This window comes from Salmo trutta, chromosome 21 (genome assembly GCF_901001165.1).
Source record: "Salmo trutta chromosome 21, fSalTru1.1, whole genome shotgun sequence".
Lineage (NCBI taxonomy): Eukaryota > Metazoa > Chordata > Actinopteri > Salmoniformes > Salmonidae > Salmo > Salmo trutta.
Window position 1 is genome coordinate 37,534,561 of NC_042977.1, and position 22,122 is coordinate 37,556,682.

The following is a 22,122-nucleotide window of genomic DNA, read 5'->3' on the forward strand; positions in this document are numbered from 1 at the left end:
GACTACAGCTCTGCGTTCAACACCATTGTGCCCACGAAGCTAATCACTAAACTAAGGACCCTGGGACTAAATATCTCCCTCTGCAACAGGATCCTGGACTTCCTGAAGGGCCACCCCCAGGTGGTAAGGGTAGGCAACAACACATCTGCCATGCTGATCCTCAACACTGTGGCCCCTCAGGGGTGCGTGCTTAGTCCCCTCCTGTACTCCCTATTCACCCACAACTGCGTGGCATAGCGCGACTCCAACACCGTCATTAAGTTTGCTGACGACACATCAGTGGTAGGCCTGATCACCGATAGTGATCAGACAGCCTATAGGGAGGAGGTCAAAGACCTGGCAGTACAGGACAACAACCTCTCCCTCAACATGATCAAGACAAAGGAGATGATCGTGGATCGATTTTTTACTTTAGTTTAGTTTGTAAATATTTTCTTAACTTTATTTCTTGAACTGCATTGTTGTTTAAGGGCTTGTATGTAAGCATTTCATGGTATTTGATTTGATTTATACTTTTTTATACGGGGGCAAGTGCTAGCAACAACATTGAGTGGAGATTTTAAGAGTGAGTATTCACGGGTAGGTAATTAGAGCCTATTGAGCCTCCAACCTTTGCAATATCAGACATCTATCACATTTGTCCACAAGCAATTACAACCTTGTGACAGTTATTACTGAATCGGATGCAGATGAGAAGAAACTAAGCACTAAATTTGTGAATGTTATAACAAGCATGGTAACAAGCATTTGTTTTTACGCCTCTAATTACAGACTGCAATTTACACCAGTTACATGTTGTTATAACAGTGTATCTAGGAGTTATTACAATTACCTAAGATGCTTGTTAATGGGTAATTACACATGTAATTGCACTGTAATAAGGACCTCTTAAATGAAGCATTACCATTGAATGCACTGACTGTAAGTCACTCTCGTTAAGAGAGTCTGCTAAATGCCCAAAATGTAAATGTAAAAATAAACACTTGCAAAGTACACTGCCTATTGTACTAATGAGCTCCACCCCCGAACAAGACTAAATTTGGTTGACCAAATCTGAACCAATCATAAACGGTCTGAGTTTGGACAGTACAGTACAGGGCAGTACAGTAGAGCATAGTTGAGTAGAGTCCAAACTTGCCAAGGATGTTAAAAGGTGGTTGAAATTGGGTCAGTCCGCCCTTTCCTTGATTTCAACATCCACAGATGGCCTTGATTTTAGCGTCCATAACATCCGCAACGTCCACAAACATAGACATCTATGTTTGCGTAAAATCAATGCTGGTCCGGACGGGACCAAATCTGAACCAATCACAGACGTCTATGTTTTTGGACGTTGTGGAGATTGTGGACATTGAAATCAAGGCTGGTCCATACCGGATCAAAACTGTATGTCTGTGGATATTGAAATAAAAGTCAAATGGATGTCCGGCTTCATTTATAATTGCCTTTTCCTTGCTTTCAGATGAATCGACTTGTGGTTATCAATGCGGCTCTATTTGTCCTCACTGCAATCAGTGCTGCAGGCTGTTGTAAGTGATTATTATATTATTTTGTTGCACTGTGACTGTCTTCTACTATTATTTTTGTGACACTTTGCATAACTTTTTCCCTTCTTATCAGCGTGGTGTTACCATGATCCTAGTTGTGGTAAGTATTGGTTTTACCCATTGGTTACAGTGTTATTTTTATTCACAAATTGTACATGAAGCATTTGCTTTGAATTGATTGTGATGGTGGTGGATAACAGACTATAGAATTAATGTGTTAGCATATAATGTGACCCCTATAAACATAAGGTACATTGACACCATGGTATGATTGATAATATGTTAAGGTGACACCACTTGGCCCACCATTGCCTCAGAACATTGCAATGGATCGCGACAGTCTCCCATCAATATTGTCTCCGCATCGGCAGTGGTTGATGCAACCCTGACAACCTTCACCTTCACCAAATACGGAGACAATTATACAATGAAGAATATCAAGAACACTGGCAAAACTGGTGAGGAGAATGGATGGATGCCTTGCCTCTCAATCCATACACTCAAAGTCCCCACTTGAGGAAAATTCCTGGTTTGGTACATACAGTGCATTTGGAAAATATTCAGACCCTTTGACTTTTTATATATTTTCTTACGTTAAATAGTTTTTTCCCTTTATCAATATACACAATATCCCATAATAAACAGACATTTTTGCAAATGTATAATAAAAACGATACGGAAATATTACATTTACATAAGTATTCAGACGCTTTACTCAGCCTCGAGTCTTCTTGGGTATGACGCTACAAGCTTGGCACACCTGTATTTGTGGAGTTTCTCCCATTCTTCTCTGCAGTTACTCTCAAGCTCTGTCAGGTTGGATGGGGGGAGTCACTGCACAGCTATTTTCAGGTCTTTCCAGAGATGTTAGATCGGGTCAAGTCTAAAAATGGCGGTGTTCGCTTTAGTAATCTCACTAGTATAAAGACCTCCTCCATTCCTGACATTATTGAAAGAGATTGTGATACTTCACATCTCAAAATTGGGTTACGTAATGTTAGATCCCTCACTTCCAAGGCAGTTATAGTCAATGAACTAATCACTGATCATAATCTTGATGTGATTGGCCTGACTGAAACATGGCTTAAGCCTGATGAATTTACTGTGTTAAATGAGGCCTTACCCCCTGGTTACACTAGTGACCATACCCCCCGTGCATCCGGCAAAGGCGGAGGTGTTGCTAACATCTACGATAGCAAATTTCAATTTACAAAAAAAAAACAATGACGTTTTCGTCTTTTGAGCTTCTAGTCATGAAATATATGCAGCCTACTCACTCACTTTTTATAGCTACTGTTTACAGGCCTCCTGGGCCATATGCAGTGTTCCTCACTGAGTTCCCTGAATTCCTATCGGATCTTGTAGTCATAGCAGATAATATTCTAATTTTTGGTGACTTTAACATTCACATGGAAAAGTCCACAGACCCACTCCAAAAGGCTTTCGGAGCCATCATCGACTCAGTGGGTTTTGTCCAACATGTCTCTGGACCTACTCACTGCCACAGTCATACTCTGGACCTAGTTTTGTCCCATGGAATAAATGTTGTGGATCTTAATGTTTTTCCTCATAATCCTGGATTATCGGACCACCATTTTATTGCGTTTACAATTGCAACAAATAATCTGCTCAGACCCCACCCAAGGAGCATTAAAAGTCGTGCTATAAATTCTCAGACAACCCAAAGATTCCTTGATGCCCTTCCAGACTCCCTCTGCCTACCCAAGGACGTCAGAGGACAAAAATCAGTTAACCACCTAACCTAGGAACTCAATTTAACCTTGCGCAATACCCTAGATGCAGTTGCACCCCTAAAAATTAAAAACATCTGTCATAAGAAACTAGCTCCCTGGTATACAGAAAATACACGAGCTCTGAAGCAAGCTTCCAGAAAATTGGAACAGAAATGGCGCCACACCAAACTGGAAGTCTTCCGACTAGCTTGGAAAGACAGTACCGTGCAGTATCGAAGAGCCCTGACTGCTGCTCGATCATCCTATTTTTCCAACTTAATTGAGGAAAATAAGAACAATCCGAAATTTCTTTTTGATACTGTCGCAAAGCTAACTAAAAAGCAGCATTCGCAAATGGAGGATGGCTTTCACTTCAGCAGTAATAAATTTATGAACTTCTTTGAGGAAAAGATCATGATCATTAGAAAGCAAATTACGGACTCCTCTTTAAATCTGGGTATTCCTCCAAAGCTCCATTGTCCTGAGTCTGCACAACTCTGCCAGGACCTAGGATCAAGGGAGACACTCACGTGTTTTAGTACTATATCTCTTGACACAATGATGAAAATAATAATGGCCTCCAAACCCTCAAGCTGCATACTGGACCCTATTCCAACTAAACTACTGAAAGAGCTGCTTCCTGTGCTTGGCCCTCCTATGTTGAACATAAAAACGGCTCTCTATCCACCGGATGTGTACCAAGCTCTGGCTGGGCCACTCAAGGACATTCAGAGACTTGTCCCAAATCTACTCCTGCGTTGTCTTGACTGTGTGCTTAGGGTCATTGTCCTGTTGGAAGGTGAACCATAGCCCCCAGTCTGAGATCCTGATAACTCTCTCACAGGTTTTCATCATGGATCTCTCTGTACTTTGCTCCGTTAATCTTTCCCACAATCCTGACTATTCTCCCAGTCCCTACCGCATCCCAAAGCATGATGCTGCCACCACCATGCTTTACCATAGGGATGGTGTCAGGTTTCCTCCAGTTGTGACGCTTGGCATTCAGGCCAAAGAGTTCAATCTTGGTATCTTTAGACCAGATACTCTTTTTTATCATTGTCTGACAGTCTTTAGGTGCCTTTTGGCTGCCATGTGCCTCTTACTGAGGAGTGGCTTCCGTCTGGCCACTCCAACATAAAGGCCTGATTGGTGGAGTGCATCAGAGATGGTTGTCCATCTGTAAGTTTCTCCCATCTCCACAAAATAACTCTTGAGCTCTGTCAGAGTGACCATCAGATTCTTGGTCACCTCCCTGACCTAGGCCCTTTTCCCCTGATTGCTCAGTTTGGCTGGGCAACCAGCTCTAGGAAGAATCTTGGTGGTTCCAAACTTCTTCCTTTTAAGAACGATGGAGGCCACAGACATTTTTTGGTACCCTTCCCCAGATCTGTGCCTCGACACAATCCTGTCCCGGAGCTCTATGGACATTTCCTTCGACCTCATGGCTTGGTTTTTGCTCTGACATGCACTGTCAACTGTGGGACCTTATATAGACAGGTGTGTGCCTTTCCACATCATGTCCAATCAATTGAAATTACCACAGGTGGACTCCAATCAAGCTGTAGAAACATCTCAAGGATGATCAATGGAAACAGGATGCACCTGAGCTCAATTTCGAGTCTGATAGCAAAGGGCCTGAATACTTATGTAAATAAGGTATTTCAGTTTTTTATTTATAATACATTTGCAAAATTCAAAAAAACGGTTTTCACTTTGTCATTATGGGTATTGTAAGTAGATTGATCACAACTTTTTTTATTTATTATCTTTTAGAATAAGGCTGTAACTAACAAAATGTGGAAAAAGTAAAGGGATCTGAAAACTTTCCAAATGCACTGTATGTACCAAACATGGAATTTGTTAGAAATTGAACCAATTCCTCTCGTTTTGTTGGTGTTTTCTTTCTTTCAGTCAAAGTCAAGCTGACGAGTGGAGTCCAGATTGCAGGCGGGGCCCTGTCTAATGCCTATGACAGCCTGCAGTTTCACCTGCACTGGGGCAACGGTACCTCTGTCCCTGGGTCGGAGCACACAGTGGATGGAACCCATTACCCCATGGAGGTAATTCTGATTCTCTACCTTTCTCCAGAAGTGTCCCCTCATTCACCCCCCCCCCCCCCCCTCACTCTTTCATGGATTGATGCAAGCATGGCTGGAGGGAGTTTCCACTATATTGCAAACACTAGTCCATTCCTTTGAAATTCATGAAAGGAAGTGTATGAGTACAGTTACGGAGAAGGGTAGAGAATTTGAATGTAGCCCATGTCACATGGGGTGACACTTCTCATACTGATGCACATCAGTGGCGGTTGGTGCCGTTTAAGATGAGGGAGGACCTTTAAAAAAAATTATGAGCATGGCCTTATTTCTTTTACAGCATATTGGATGACTGTCATTCATATTCCATTCACCCAGCTCATTGTAACATAGATAGGTTTAGGCTACTACATGATACTCAATTGTTCCCTATACACATCATGCGGTTGCTACAATCTAGCCTATGAATAAAGTATTTACAACGTACAGTAGGTGCACAGGTTGAGAGAAAATGTTGAGATGTGACAGACAGTGACACATTCAATACCGCCTTGCATACTCTTGCCTGCATATAGCTGATCTAGGGTGTAATCCTTAGTCCAACAGTTGCAAACGAGAGTTTCTATTGGACAAATTCAGGTATGTTTATTCCTGTTTCACTCCGTTTGCTTCCGTTTAAGAAGCATTATTTTCAACAGAATCGGCAGTATAAATACACCCCTGATCACACATAAACACAGTTCACTTTCAAAGCAGCCACATAAACAGCATGACTCATTTGCTCATTATATAATTCCTTCTCACATCTACGTACTCGCCTCCTCTCACCGTTTCTATTCGCTTGTGAACTTCAGTGGACAACACATCAGCTGTCTGTAACCAGGCGAAAAAACCTTTCCAAGAAAAACCTTCAGTACGAGATTCATTCTCTGATCCTTTGATTGGGTGGACAACATGTCAGTGCGAGAGCTCTGATAGGTTGGAGGACATCCTCCAGAAGTTGTCATAATTACTGTGTAAGTCTATAGAAGGAGGTGAGAACCAGCTGTCCTTTGGCTACACCATGGTACTACCATAAAGAGTGCTGTTGAGGCTAATGTAGACCTGCATTGAAAAACTGTGTGTTATTTGGTGATGTGAATATACTGTATTGAGTATAGTTTTATCTAAAAAGGATAACTTTTTTAATCTTTCACTCATTTTATTTTCATGAAATTCACTGAGGAGGATGGTCTTCCCCTTCCATCTCGGAGGAGCCTCCACTGATGTACATATACCATACTGCCATGGATCAATGTCAAGTTATTCGTTTAGGCTTAGTACTATTCCCCCCCCCCCAGCCAAACTGCAGCCATGCAACTTGGTTTACTAGAAAACTGACGAATGGGTAAATGTAACCACTCTCAGATTTTTCATAGATAGTGCAATAGTCTGACGGTTGTACTGAACTTATGAGGCATTTATAAGTTATATTCCTCAAGAATCAGGGGCATATATATCATTAATTTAAATTACCTTTTAAAAGCTGTAAATATGGCAGATTGTAGTCTACCTTTTTTAAATGTATCATTACAATGTTTGAATTTTCCAATGGATTCAGATAACTTTTTACATCAACTGTTATGCTTCACCTTTCAGTTGCACATAGTAAATGCCAAGTCTTCGCACAACGGTAACACGACCACAGCCGTTACAGACAGCATGGGACTCGCTGCTCTTGGTTTCTTCATAGAGGTGAGAGGATGCTTTAACCTTCCTAGAAATGGCATCCATTTTTCCATTTTAGATTGGGCATTTCAATGTTTTATTGCTGTTTTTTGTTATTAAAGTACATTTTTTGCAACAGGCCATACCGGGCAATGTGACTGGTTCACCAGCAGCCTGGAATACTCTGACATCCTACTTGGCCAACATCACACTAAAAGGTGAGAGGAGAGATTTGACTGGTTATGATTTGATCATGATTTGATCAAGAACTACTTCGTCAAAATAAAGTTTGGAAGAGGGATTTGTATTTCTCTTTGAATTCAAAATGAGTGATTTTATTGTTCAATAGTAGCATATGATTTCAGTATATGTTTTTTCTTTCTTCCTTTATTAAGATGATATTGCAAACATTACTCATGCTATTTCATTGGATGAACTCCTGGAAGGGGTGGACCGTACCAAATACTACCGTTACCTTGGCTCCCTGACCACTCCAAACTGCAATGAGACTGTGGTTTGGACCGTGTTCAAGGACCCTATCAAAGTCAGCCAGGATTTGGTGAGTTAGTGCAACAATTTCACAATAAACTGAACAACATTTCTACCTCCTAGAATTGTTTAAATATATATATATATAACACGTGGTCGTGTTACCGTTGTGCAAAGACCAGGCATATATACACTGCTCAAAAAAATAAAGGGAACACTTAAACAACACAATGTAACTCCAAGTCAATCACACTTCTGTGAAATCAAACTGTCCACTTAGGAAGCAACACTGATTGACAATAAATTTCACATGTTGTTGTGCAAATGGAATAGACAACAGGTGGAAATTATAGGCAATTAGCAAGACACCCCCAATAAAGGAGTGGTTCTGCAGGTGGGGACCACAGACCACTTCTCAGTTCCTATGCTTCCTGGCTGATGTTTTGGTCATTTTTTAATGCTGGCGGTGCTTTCACTCTAGTGGTAGCATGAGACAGAGTCTACAACCCACACAAGTGGCTCAGGTAGTGCAGCTCATCCAGGATGGCACATCAATGCGAGCTGTGGCAAGAAGGTTTGCTGTATCTGTTAGCGTAGTGTCCAGAGCATGGAGGCGCTACCAGGAGACAGGCCAGTACATCAGAAGATGTGGAGGAGGCCGTAGGAGGGCAACAACCCAGCAGCAGGACCGCTACCTCCGCCTTTGTGCAAGGAGGAGCAGGAGAAGCACTGCCAGAGCCCTGCAAAATTACCTCCAGCAGGCCACAAATGTGCATGTGTCTGCTCAAACGGTCAGAAACAGACTCCATGAGGGTGGTATGAGAGCCCGACGTCCACAGGTGGGGGTTGTGCTTACAGCCCAACACCGTGCAGGACGTTTGGCATTTGCCAGAGAACACCAAGATAAGGCAAATTTGCCACTGGCGCCCTGTGCTCTTCACAGATAAAAGTAGGTTCACACTGAGCACGTGACAGACATGACAGAGTCTGGATATGCCGCGGAGAACGTTCTGCTGCCTGCAACATCCTCCAGTATGACCGGTTTGGCGGTGGGTCAGTCATGGTGTGGCATTTCTTTGGGGGGCCGCACAGCCCTCCATGTGCTCGCCAGAGGTAGCCTGACTGTCATTAGGTACCGAGATGAGATCCTCAGACCCCTTGTGAGACCATATGCTGGTGCGGTTGGCCCTGGGTTCCTCCTAATGCAAGACAATGCTAGACCTCATGTGGCTGGAGTGTGTCAGCAGTTCCTGCAAGAGGAAGGCATTGATGCTATGGACTGGCCCGCCCGTTCCCCAGACCTGAATCCAATTGAGCACATCTGGGACATCATGTCTCGCTCCATCCACCAACGCCACATTGCACCACAGACTGTCCAGGAGTTGGCGGATGCTTTAGTCCAGGTCTGGGAGGAGATCCCTCAGGATCCACCACCTCATCAGATCCACCACCTCATCAGGAGCATGCCCAGGCGTTGTAGGGAGGTCATACAGGCACATGGAGGCCACAGACACTACTGAGCCTCATTTTGACTTGTTTTAAGGACATTACATCAAAGTTGGATCAGCCTGTAGTGTGGTTTTCCACTTTAATTTTGAGTGTGACTCCAAATCCAGACCTCCATGGGTTGATAAATTGGATTTCCATTGATTATTTTTGTGTGATTTTGTTGTCAGCACATTCAACTATGTAAAGAAAAAAGTATTTAATAAGATTATTTCATTCATTCAGATCTAGGATGTGTTATTTTAGTGTTCCCTTTATTTTTTTGAGCAGTGTATATATATACACGCTGCCCTCGGAAAGTATTCTTTTTGTTAAGTTACAGGCTTACATTTTGAAATTGTTTTTTCCCCTTATCAATCTACACACAATACTAAAATAAGGTAATTTTTTTGGGGGGGGGAATATCACATTTACTCAGTACTTTGTTAAAGCACCATTGGCAGCGATTACAGCATTGAGTCTTAGGCATGACGCTACAAGATCGTCACATCTGTATTTGGGGAGTTTCTCCCATTCTTCTCTGCAGATCCTCTCAAGCTCTTTCAGGTTGTATGGGGATCGTTGCTGCACAGCTATTTTCATGTCTCTCCAGAGATGTTCGATCGGGTTCGTGTCCAGGCTCTGGCTGGGCCACTCAAGGACATTCAGAGACTTGTCCCAAAGTCATTCCTGCTGTAATATGCATGTGTGTAGCTGGTGTAGAGGAATCAGGCACAGCACAGCAGATATGAGTAATAAACGTAATTTACTCAAAGAATCAATAATACAACGCTATAATCTAGCCCACAATAACAGACCGTACTACATACAAACAATCACTCACAAACAAACATGGGGGAACAGAGGGTTAAATAATGAACAAGTAATTGGGGGAATGAAACCAGGTGTGTAAGACAAGGACAAAACAAATGGAAAATGAAAAGTGGATCGGCGATGGCTAGAAGGCCGGTGACATCGACCGCCGAACGCCGCCCGAACAAGGAAAGGGGCCAACTTCGGCGGAAGTCGTGACACCTGCATTGTCTTGGCTGTGTGCTTAGGGCTGTTGTCCTTTTGGAGGGTGAACCTTTGCCCCAGTCTGAGGTCCTGAGCGCGCTGGAGCCGGTATTCATCAAGGATCTCTCTGTACATTGGTTGATTCATCTTTGTCTCACACCTGACTATAACTCAGTCCCTGCCACTGAAAAACATCCGCACACCATGATGCTGCCACCACTATGTTTCACCTTAAATTTACCACAGGTGGACTCCAGTCAAGTTGTAGGAACATCTCGCGGATGATGTTTTTAAGGCTGTAATGTAACAAAATGTGGAAAAAGTCAAGGGGTCTGAATACTTTCTGAAGGAACTGTGTATACATATACTGTATATAGACACTAAATATTCAAAAGTATTTGGACACCCCTTCGGCTATTTCAGCCACACCCATTGCTGATAGGTGTATAAAATCGAGGACTCAGCCATGCAATCTCCAAAAACAAACATTGGCAGTAGAAGGGCCTTACTGAACAGCTCAATGACTTTTAAAGTGGCACCGTCATAGGATGCCACCTTTCCAACAAGTCAGTTCATCAATTTTCTGCCATGCTAGAGCTGCTGTAAGTGCAATTATTGTGAAGTGGAAATGTCTAGGAGCAACAATGGCTCAGCCGTGAAGGGGTAGGCCACTCAAGGTCACAGAACAGGACTGCCGAGTGCTGCAGCGAGTAGCACGTAAAAATCATCTGTCCTTGGTTGTAACACTCACTACCGAGTTCCAAACTGTCTCTGAAAGCAATGTCAGCACAATAACTTTTCATCTGGAGCTTCATAAAATGGGTTTCCATTCGAGCAGCCGCACACAAACCTAAGGTCACCATGCGCAATGCCAAGCGTCGGCTGGAGTGGTGTAAAGCTTTCTGCCATTGGACTCTTGAGCAGTGGAAACGTGTTCTCTGGAGTCATGAATCATGCTTCACCATCTGGCATTCCGATGGACTAATCTAGGTTTGGCGATGCCAGGAGAAGGCTACTTTCCCCAATGCATTGTACTAAATGTAAAGTTTGGTGAAGGAGGAATAGTAGTCTGGGGCTGTTTTCATGGTTAGGGCTAGGCCCCTTAGTTCCAGTGAAGGGAAATTTTAACGCTACTGGTCCTTTATACTGTAGCTCAGTTGGTAGAACATGGTGCTTGTAATATCAGGGTAGTGGGTTCATGTCCCTGGACCACCCATATGTTACATTTATGCATTCATGACTGTACAGTGCCTTGCAAAAGTGTTCACCCCCTTGGCGTTTTTCCTATTTTGTTGCATTACAGCCTGTAATTTAAATTGATTTTGATTTTGATTTCATGTATTGGACATACACAAAATAGTCCAAATTGGTGAAGTGAAATGAAAAAAATGACCTGTTTAAAAAATGTACCCCAAAAAAATCGGAAAAGTGGTGCGTGCATATGTTTAGGGCCCCTTTGCTAAGAAGCCCCTAAATAAGTTCTGGTGCAACCAATTACCTTCAGAAGTCACATAATTAGTTCAATAAAGTCCACCTGTGTGCACTCTAAGTATCACATGATCTGTCACATGATCTCAGTATATATACACCTGTTCTGAAAGGCTCCAGAGTCTGCAACACAACTAAGCAAGAGGCACCACCAACCAAGCGGCACTATGAAGACCAAGGAGCTCTCCAAAATGGTCAGGTACAAAGTTGTGGAGTGTGGCGGAAGAATCGGAATTAGTTGTGTAACATAGATAATTAAGATGTCTTCTCTGCATAATATGCTTATGTGATATACTTGTTATTAGAATGTATCCATTCGGACTCTGGTGTTGACAGTTGCACTTCTTCCCTCAGCTGGGGCTCAGTCACCTGGGGCCCAGAGAGGGGAGAGGTCAGGCTTGTCTTTCACATGTCCCTGGTGCTATGCAGAATATCAGAAAGGGAAGAGGACAGGAGGGAACATTGTCTTCATATGTGAATGTGTCTACCTATTCTTAAACCATGTGAAGAGATGCATGATTAATGGGGAACCAATTACTTGTCTCCAAAATGTCTGTGCGCCAGTCACTCTCTCCTATGGCATTGGGGATGTGTGTGGTAGTGTCTGAAAGCATCGTATGTCATCTCTGATGTTGCACTTATCCTGGGATAGTGTATGACCTAGAGGCTCACTACCCTCAGTGAGCTTGTCCAGGAGTGGGGTCAAGAAGGGGTTTTACTTGAGATGGGAGTATCTGGAGTTGACAATTGATTTATGCCATTGGATGAGTTGGTGTTCTGTGCTATGAAGTACCAGGAATGAGATTGGAACCTCGTCTTAGGGGCCAAACTGAATGATAATTTATGGCGAATGCTATCTGGCTATGGGATACTCAATTCTCATTTAAAAGTCTTACCTTGTGACCCGTTAAAAACATGTGTGGTTTGTTATGTCGACTAGGGGGTGGATCTTGGCTATGAAAGACTTTTGTACTTTTGTCTCGCCGCTCTCAATGAATAATCAAAGAGACGGTGATTCATCGACAAGCCATTGCTATTGCAAAGCTCTCACTATTAAATATTTAGTTTAAGTGTAACTGACTTGTGTGATAAGTTTGTCTCTCCTCATTTGATAGTAAAGAAATGAACCACCACAGGAGAAGTACTTGGGCTTTAAAAAAATATCAGAAACTTTGAACATCCCACGGAGCACCATTAAATCCATTATTAAAGAATGGAAAGAATAGAGCACCACAACAAACCTGCCAAGAGAGGGCTGCCCACCAAAACTCACAGACCAGGCAAGGAGGGCATTATTAATCAGAGAGGCAACAAAGAGACCAAAGATAACCCTGAAGGAGCTGCAAAGCTCCACAGCGGATACTGGAGTATCTGTCCATTGGACCATTTTAAGCCGTACACTCCACAGAGCTGGGATTTACAGAAGAGTGGCCAGAAAAAAAGCCATTGCTTCAAGAAAAAAATAAGCAAACACGTTTGGTGTTCACCAAAAGGCATGTGGGAGACTCCCCAAACATATGAAAGAAGGAACTCTGGTCAGATGAGACTAAAACTGAGCATTTTGGCCGTCAAGGAAAGTGCTATGTCTGGTGCAAACCCAACACCTCTCATCACCCCAAGAACACCAATCCCACAGTGAAGCATGGTGGCGGCAGAATCATGCTGTGGGGATGTTTTTCATTGGCAGGGACTGGGAAACTGGTCAGAATTGAAGGAATGATGGATGGTGCTAAATACAGGGAAATTCTTGAGAGAAACCTGTTTCAGTCTTTGAGAATTGTGAGACTAGAATGGAGGTTCACCTTCCAGCAGGACAATGACCCTAAGCATACTGCTAAAGCAACACTCAAGTGGTTTAAGGGGAAACATTTAAAAGTCTTGGAAGGGCCTAGTCAAATCCCAGACCTCAATCCAATTGAGAATTTGTGGTATGATTTAAAGATTGCTGTATACCTGCAGAACCCATCCAACTAGAAGAAGCTGGAGCAGTTTTGCCTTGAAGAATGGGCAAAAATCCCAGTGGCTAGATGTGCCAAGCTTAGAGACATACCGCAAGATACTTGCAGCTGTAATTGCTGCAAAAGGTGGCTCTACAAAGTATTGACTTTGGGGGGGGGGGGGGGGTGAATAGTTATGCACGCTCAAGTTTCTTTTTTTGTCTTATTTCTTGTTTGTTTCACAATAAAATATATTTTGCATCTTCAAAGTGGTAGGCATTTTGTGTAAATCAAATGATACAAACCCCCATCCATTTTAATTCCAGGTTGTAAGGCAACAAAATACTTTCGCAAGCCACTGTAAGTCACTTTGGATTAAAGCATCTGCTAAATGGCATATAACATTATACAGTATATTACAATGACATTCTAGACAATTCTCTGCTTCCAACTTTGTGATAACAGCTTGTGTAAGGGAATACCCCCTGCATTTTTTGGCCAATTATACATATATAAGAACTGTATGAACATACCTTTGTCATATCTTATTGTCATATTTTTTTTACTTGTCATAAGGCATATGTTTTGTCCATTTTCAATATGATATCATAGGAAGTCGAAGTCAAAAGTCAGTGAACCATTGCCAAATGCCATAACATATGTCCAAATGCAATATGAAAGTGCCAAGTCAGGATGTTATGTCCATTTGCAATATATGATCATAGGAAGTCGGTTTCCAAACCCAAAAGTCAGTGAACCATGTCCAAATGGCATTTATACTGCCCAAATGATATAAAGCACTATGTTAAGACATGAATCAACCTAGAAGGTCTATGTCATGTATGATGAGGGAGAAGTGGGACTCTGTCATTTTTTTAAAAACTTTTTTTGGATGGGCACGGGTGGGGGGTGCTCCCTACCCAGCCGTGGACCCCTTGCACCCTCCTAAAGGCATTCAAAACCATTTCAAAAATTTGCTCCTGGTAACCCGTTCCATTCACCAGGTGCACGGCTGTCCATTTGCAATATGTTTCAATGGGCATTTGCCATCACAAATTTGACATGCTCAAAAATACTACAGAAATGCAAAATTGACTGGCCCGATGAACTCATGATGGCTGGGCAGTGATTCTGGTTCCTCTCCATCACTCGTTGGTGTTTATTTCAGAATGTCAATTTGGTGATGGTCTATCACTGTTTAAACATATTGCAAATGGACAAAAGTCAGCCAGCACTCACCATCCATCAGTCAATTAGATATCATTCTGACACCAAACTGACACCAAACCCACTTTGTCCAACCCGGTTAGAAGCCAACTATCACATATTTCAGGGCAAGCCCAAAATTCACAGCGCCTTCTGTTTAAACCATAATAAAAACATAAAACACGTAGTTACGTTGTAGCTGTGAATCCAGTTCTGACATTATGTGTAGGCCTAGCTGAGGCGACCCCGAGTTTCGGCTCGATAGGTCATTTGGAGCCCGAGCAGCGACCTTAATTGTTGTTGAAAATCCACTTTTTCCGGGCTTTGCTATGGGGTCCTTGAATGAGCTATCGGACAGAAACGTTAGGGTACGTCTCTATGGGCCGAGGCGGTTTCAATGCACCTAGTCTTGCGACTCTGGGACTTTTCTAAATGTTGTTGTTTTCACGATGGTCAAAAAGAATGAAAGTTATTGCAAATGTACGAGGCTGTTTCTCAATTTGAGAACCTTCTAGAGCCACATAACTCACCGTGCACTATCGACTTGAGCTCTAGAACAGGTTTCTAAAGTTTTAGAGCTTTAGATCTGACGGTGCTTTGATAGTTCGAACGAAGATAACTATTGCAGGCTCTGTGTGTCTGTAAGCCCCACACTGTGTCACTCCATCCTTGCTGTGTGTGTGTTTTTCTTGGAAATCTGATGGGAGAAATGACTGATTTACAGTTCATGAGGGTTGCCTAATCACACATATGAAGTTTTGGAAAGATCTGACCATTTTAATCTTTTGAAACAGCCCCTATGACCCCAATTTTTAAGGCACTTCTGGTTGACACAGGAAGCTGAAAGCAAATGCATATCCTCATTGGGGTAGACTTTAAAGACACACAGAGCCTGCAATTGCATGACCATAATCTCTAGGCCGTGTCGAGTTCAACGAGATGCCCAGCTTGACGGTAGCTCACTCGGTCTGACCGCAGCGACAGTGCAAAATGTAGGTCCAAAATGAAGCCTGGCCTAAATTTCAGGTGCTTTTGTGTGACAGCGGCAGAACCGTTAGGGTTAGAAGCACAATTCAACCTCAGGAACGTTCCTAAGGTCCTCCCGATCTGTGCAAGCCTAACCTTGACTGTGTGGTATTAATCCTTAACAGTGAAAACAGGGTGTTTATATCAAACAGTTTGCAATGACTTCTCTCCCCATAGGAATAATTTGCCTGCTCCCCTAAATTCAACCAGAAGCCTATGTGGGTTATGAATGCCATATCAAACTGTCTTCGATGACAATCCATCAGACCACTATGAGGTCTACCTGTGTTGATTCTAAGCTTCCTGGAGGAACCGGAAGTGGTTAACCTCACTAGGGTAGGGGGCACTATTTTCATCTCCGGATGAAAAGTGTGCCCAAAATAAACTGCCTGCTACTCAGGCCCAGAAGCTATGATATGCATGTAGATAGAAAACAATCCAAAGTTTCCAAAACTGTTAAAATAATGTCTGAGTTTAACAGAACTGAAATGGCAGGTGAAAACCTGAGGAAAATCCATCCAGGAAGTGCCATTATTTTGAAATGGCTGTTTTTCCAATGAAAGCCTATCCACCATTTAAAGGGATAGGACTAAGATTCCGTTCCCTATAGCTTCCACTAGTTGTGATCAGTCTTTAGACATTGTTTCAGGCTTTTATTCTGAAAAATGAAGGATAATGACAACTTTGAGTGAGTGGATAGTGGGATGTCCCCAGAGCTGTTTTCTGTGCGCGACCGAGAGATGACACTTTACTAAATTACTCACGATAAACGTTCACAAAAAACATAACAATTATTTTAAGAATTATAGATACAGAACTCCTTTATGCAATCGCGGTGTCAGATTTTAAAATAGCTTTTTGGTGAAAGCACATTTTTCAATATTCTGAGTAGATAGCCCGGCCATCACAGGCTAGCTATTTTGACACCCACCAAGTTTGGTGCTCACCAAACTCAGATTTACTATAAGAAAAATTGGATTACCTTTGCTGTTCTTCGTCAGAATGCACACCCAGGACTTCTCCTTCAACAACAAATGTTGGTTTGGTTCCAAATAATCCATAGTTATATCCAAATCGCGGCGTTTTGTTCGTGCGTTCAAGACACTATCCGAAGGGTAACGAAGGGTGACGCGCCGGCGCGTTTCGTGACAAAAAAAATTCAAAATATTCCATTACCGTACTTCGAAGCATGTCAAACGCTGTTTAAAATCAATTTTTATGCGATTTTTCTCATAAAATAGCGATAATATTCCGACCGGGAGTCGTATTTTTCGTTCAAAGACTGAAAATGTAAAATGGCCTCTTCAAGTGCACGCGCACCCGTCTCATTGTTCTCAGATCGACCACTATCCAAATGCGCTACTGTTTTTCTGCCAGAGACTGCAGAGTCATCATTCAACGTTCTGGCGCCTTCTGAGAGCCTATGGGAGTCTTATAAAGTGTCACGTTACAGCAGAGATCCTCTGTTTTGTATAGAGATGACAAAGAAGGCCAAGAAATGGTCAGACAGGGTACTTCCTGTACAGAATCTTCTCAGGTTTTGGCCTGCCATTTGAGTTCTGTTATACTCACAGACACCATTCAAACAGTTTTAGAAACGTTGGAGTGTTTTCTATCCAAAGCTACTAATTATATGCATATTCTAGTTTCTGGGCAGGAGTAATAACCAGATTAAATCGGGTACGTTTTTTTATCCGGCCGTGAAAATACTGCCCCCTATCCATAACAAGTTAAACCCCGCACTGTGTCACTCCATCCTGTGTGTTTGTGTGTGTGTGTGTGTGTGTGTGTGTGTGTGTGTGTTTTTCTTGGACATATGTTGGGAGAAATGACTGATTTGCAGTTCATGAGGGTTGCCTAATCACACATGAAGTTTTGGAACGATCTGACCTTTTTAACCCTTCAAAACAGCCACTATGATCCCAATTTAAGGCACTTCCGGTTGACACAGGAGGCTGAAAGTGAACACATATCCCCCTTCGGGTATGCTCTTACAGAATGTTGAATTGTAAGTATTTATGTTAAGAACTGACTGATTTACAGAGGGTTGAATGAGTGTGTGATTTCAGAAAATCACAGAAATCTCATAGAGCTCCAAAACCCACCTTAACGGATTCGTCTGAACACACTGCAACTGGATCTGTAAATTTGTTGGTTAAAAAACACATTTCTTTGACCATCACCCATTGTACGATTTATCGTAAATTACAATAGATAAATGTCTGGTTCTTTTTTTCCTGACACCGCAGGTTCATGTACTTTTATGTGACGCGATCAAATTAGCACTCTATTTTCGTTTTTGACCTTTAAGGCCATATTTCTGGGTTTAACTCTAAGCGTTGAGGCCTCGACGCCATCATGTTTCTGGGCTTACAGCCCATTAGGCCAAACCTATGCTCACCAAGTTTCGTCTTCGAAGTCTTTTCCGTTTAGGAGAAATGGCCATGTCATGATCACTGAGGTTTTGTACATTTGCAATAAGAAACCATTCGCCATCTGGTGGAATTTACTGGGACAGAGGAAAAATGTCAAATTTTATAAAACGGAAACCAAATGTACGAGAGACTTTATTTGATGACTTCCCGGAAGATCCGGCCCTGAGGCACAGCCCAAATTGTAAAAACATTCGCGGACGTCTAGTAAGGGACTATACATTTGCAATATGGAGATCCTCATCAATCATACAGCAAATGCCGTTTGCGTCCCTTATGTAGGGAAGGCCCTTTCCTGTTTCATCATGACAATGCCCCCATGCACAAAGGGATGGTTTGCCAAGATCGGTGTGGAAGAACTTGACTGGCCTGCACAGAGCCCTGACCTCAACCCCATCGAAGACCTTTGGGACAAATTGGAACACCGTCTGCAATCCCAATCCCAGCCAACATCAGTGCCCAACCTCACAAATGCTCTTGTGGCTGAAAGGAATCATCTCCCCTCAGCAATGTTCCAACATCTACTGGAAAACCTTCCCAGAAGAGTGGAGGCTGTTATAGCAGCAAAGGGCGGGACCAACTCCATATTAATGTCCATGACTTTTGGAATGAGATATTTGATGAGCAGGTGTCCACATATGTTTGGTCATGTATGTGTGTGTGTGTGTGTGTGTGTGTGTGTGTGTGTGTGTGTATATATGTATGTTGGAGCCCATGTATTTATTTTATAACAACATTTTATAACAATATTTTATTTACTTTTCAAAAGTTTGGGGTTACTGAGAAATGTCCATGTTTTTGAAAGAAAATCACTTTTTTTTGTCCATTTAAAATAACATCAAATTGATCAGAAATACAGTGTAGACATTGTTAATGTTGTAAATGACTATTGTAGCTGGAAACGGCTGATTTTGAATGGAATATCTACATAGGCGTACAGAGGCCCATTATCAGCAACCATCACTCCTGTGTTCCAATGGCACATGGTGTTAGCTAATTAAAATGCTAATTGATCATTAGAAAACACTTTTGCAATTATGTTAGCACAGCTGAAAACTGTCCTGATTAACGAAGCAATAAAACTGGCCTTCTGTAGACTAGTTGAGTGTCTGGAGCATCAGCATTTGTGGGTTCGATTACAGGCTCAAAATGGCCAGAAAGAAAACTTTCTTCTGAAACTCATCGGTCTATTCTTGTTCTGGCTATTCCATGCGAGAAATTGTCAAGAAACTGAAGATCTCGTGTAACGCTGTGTACTACTCCTTTCACAGAACAGTGCAAACTGGTTCTAACCAGAATAGAAAGATGAGTGGGAGGCCTAGTGCACAACTGAGCAAGAGGACAAGTACATTAGAGTGTCTAGTTTGAGAAATAGATGTCTCACAAGTCATCAACTGGCAGCTTCATTAAATAGTACCTGCAAAACACCACTCTCTATGTCAACAGTGAAGAGGCGACACCGGGATGCTGGCCTTCCAATCAGAGTTGCAAAGAAAAAGCCATATCTCAGACTGGCCAATAAAAATAAAAGATTAAGATGGGCAAAAGAACACAGACACTGGACAGAGGAAGACTGGAAAAAAGTGTTATGTACAGATGAAGTTTGAGGTGTTCGGATCACGAAGAACAATCGGGAGACGCAGAAAAAATGAAAAGATGCTGGAGGAATGTTTGACGCCATCTGTCAAGCATGGTGGAGGCAATGTGATGGTCTGGGGGTGCTTTGGTGGTGGTAAAATGTGAGATTTGTACAGGGTAAAAGGGATCTTGAAGAAGGAAGGCTATCACTCCATTTTGCAATGCCATGCCATACCCTATGGATGGCGCTTAATTGGAGCTAATTTCCTCATACAACAGGACAATGAACCAAAGCACAGCTCCAAACTATGCAATAACTATTTTGGGAAGAAGCAGTTAGCTGGTATTCTGTCTATAATGGTGTGGCCAGCACAGTCACCGGATCTCAACTGTATTGAGCTGTTGTGGGAGCAGCTTGACTGTATGGTACGTAAGAAGTGCCCATCAAGCCAATCCAACTTGTGGGAGGTGCTTCAGGAAGCATGAGGTGAAATCTCTTCAGATTACCTCAACAAATTGACAACTAGAATGTCAAAGGTCTACTTGGCTGTAATTGTTGCAAATGGAGGATTATTTGACGAAAGCAAGGTTTGAAGGACAATTATTTCAATTAAATCATTATTTATAACCTTGTCAATGTCTTGACTATATTTCCTATTCATTTTGCAACTCATTTCATGTATGTTTTCATGGGAAACAAGGACATTTCTAAGTGAGCCCAAACTGTTGAATGGCACATTTGGGCAGTCTTGATTTTAAAAAAAAGAAGAACAGAAATGCAATGGTTCATTGGAACAGTCAAAACCTTTGCACATACACTGCTGCCATCTAGTGGCCAAAATCTGAATTGCGCTGGGGTGGAATAATACGTTACGGCCTTTCTCTTGCATTTTAAAGATGATGGTACAAAAAAAATACTAAAGGTTTTTCTATTATCTTTTACCAGATATATTGTGTTATTCTCCTACATTCATTTCACATTTCCACAAATTTCAAAGTGTTTCCTTTGAAATGGTATCAAGAATATGCATATCCTTGCTTCAGGTCCTGAGCTAGAGGCAGTTAAATTCATTTTAGGTGAAAATTGAAGATCCTTAAGAGGCAAACATATTCATGTTTTGTTGACATTTGGAAAGTTTACTGACAAATTTTTCTGCCGTGAAACTTTATATCTGACATGTACTTTAGGTTGGATGGAAACCTGGTCTATGTGATATACTCTATTAATTGGCTCTCCAATAAGTCATGAACATACAGATCCTGTATCTTAATTTGAGCCAGTTTCGCACAGCAGGAAAATAGTCCTGCATCAACAGGAAATATGAATTGCTATATGGATTATACATGGACATTTTCTATAGAGGTTGGTACATTTTCTTTAAGGAAAATCAACTCCAACATGTTTAAGTGGAAATTAAACTTTGTAAGCCTTTTAAAATACAAGTTTGCATGTTTTACTCTGCAGGAAAGTTCCTGCAACAACAGGATGATCAAATGAAGATATGGCCTCTGTACACACATTTCAGAAATGTGTCTTGTTTTGATCCAATGCAATGACATGCATTGAAGTTGTTGTTTTTGTGATCTATTTATTTGGAGAGCAATTTGCCTCAAAGTTTAGTTGATTTCACGTTACTTCTCAGATCAACTAAAACTAGAGGTTGAACTGACAGTGGGTAAAACCATTGGGCCAGCCTGATGTCACACTTATGTCTATGATCTAGTAATTAATTAACCTTCTCCACTCAGATTGATCTCTTCAGCACAACATTGCACATTGACCACAACTCCACCTCTGCCTTGATGACCAACGTCTTCAGGAACATCCAGCCTGTCAATGGCCGGATGGTGACGACCCAGGGCAGCTCATCCACAGCCCAGCCACTGTCGGGAGCCTCCACAAAGTGCTCCTCTCTGGGCCTCATGGCCCTGGCCTGGATGCTGCTGATGGTTTAGTGTCTATGAGTAACGCCTTACCTGAAGTGCACTGCCATGTCTCCATTAACCCTCAAGCTACCAACGTATTTTACATACGCCAATTACCAACTAGGGTCAAATTTACCCAGAGGAGAAACTATTGGAAAAAGCAACAATCATAGAAAAATAAAAACTTATTAAAACATCATTATTTAGATGACATGAATTACTTATCTGAAATAAATAATACTTATTTTAGCTAAATTTCCTAAAAGAAAATATAAAATGTTCCTTTATATAAAGTGCAGTTTTTTTCCAAAGTACAATCCACATTATTTCCATGGTAGTACAAGGCTAATTTACCATAATTTGATAAAAGTATCATTTCGTTTTCAGAATGTAAGTAAATATTAATGTTTTCATATTTATCTGGTAAAAACAACTGCCTTTTAAAAAATTAGTACACAAATTCTAAATATACTTAATTTTATTGACACAAAGTCATTCAATTCACTTCAAAAAGT

The 22,122-nt window shown here is 41.8% G+C and overlaps 1 protein-coding gene across 1 annotated transcript; it reads left to right on the plus strand.

Moving 5' to 3' along the window:
- The first annotated feature begins 1,462 nt into the window (after positions 1–1,462).
- LOC115157796 (carbonic anhydrase 4-like) lies at positions 1,463–21,769 on the plus strand. The gene is made up of 8 exons (XM_029706222.1): positions 1,463–1,529; positions 1,621–1,647; positions 1,835–2,005; positions 5,192–5,340; positions 6,955–7,050; positions 7,163–7,241; positions 7,419–7,582; positions 21,431–21,769. The coding sequence occupies exons 1-8, from the start codon at positions 1,463–1,465 to the stop codon at positions 21,635–21,637; spliced, it is 960 nt and encodes a 319-aa protein (XP_029562082.1). The 3' UTR covers positions 21,638–21,769.
- The last annotated feature ends 353 nt before the right edge of the window (positions 21,770–22,122 follow it).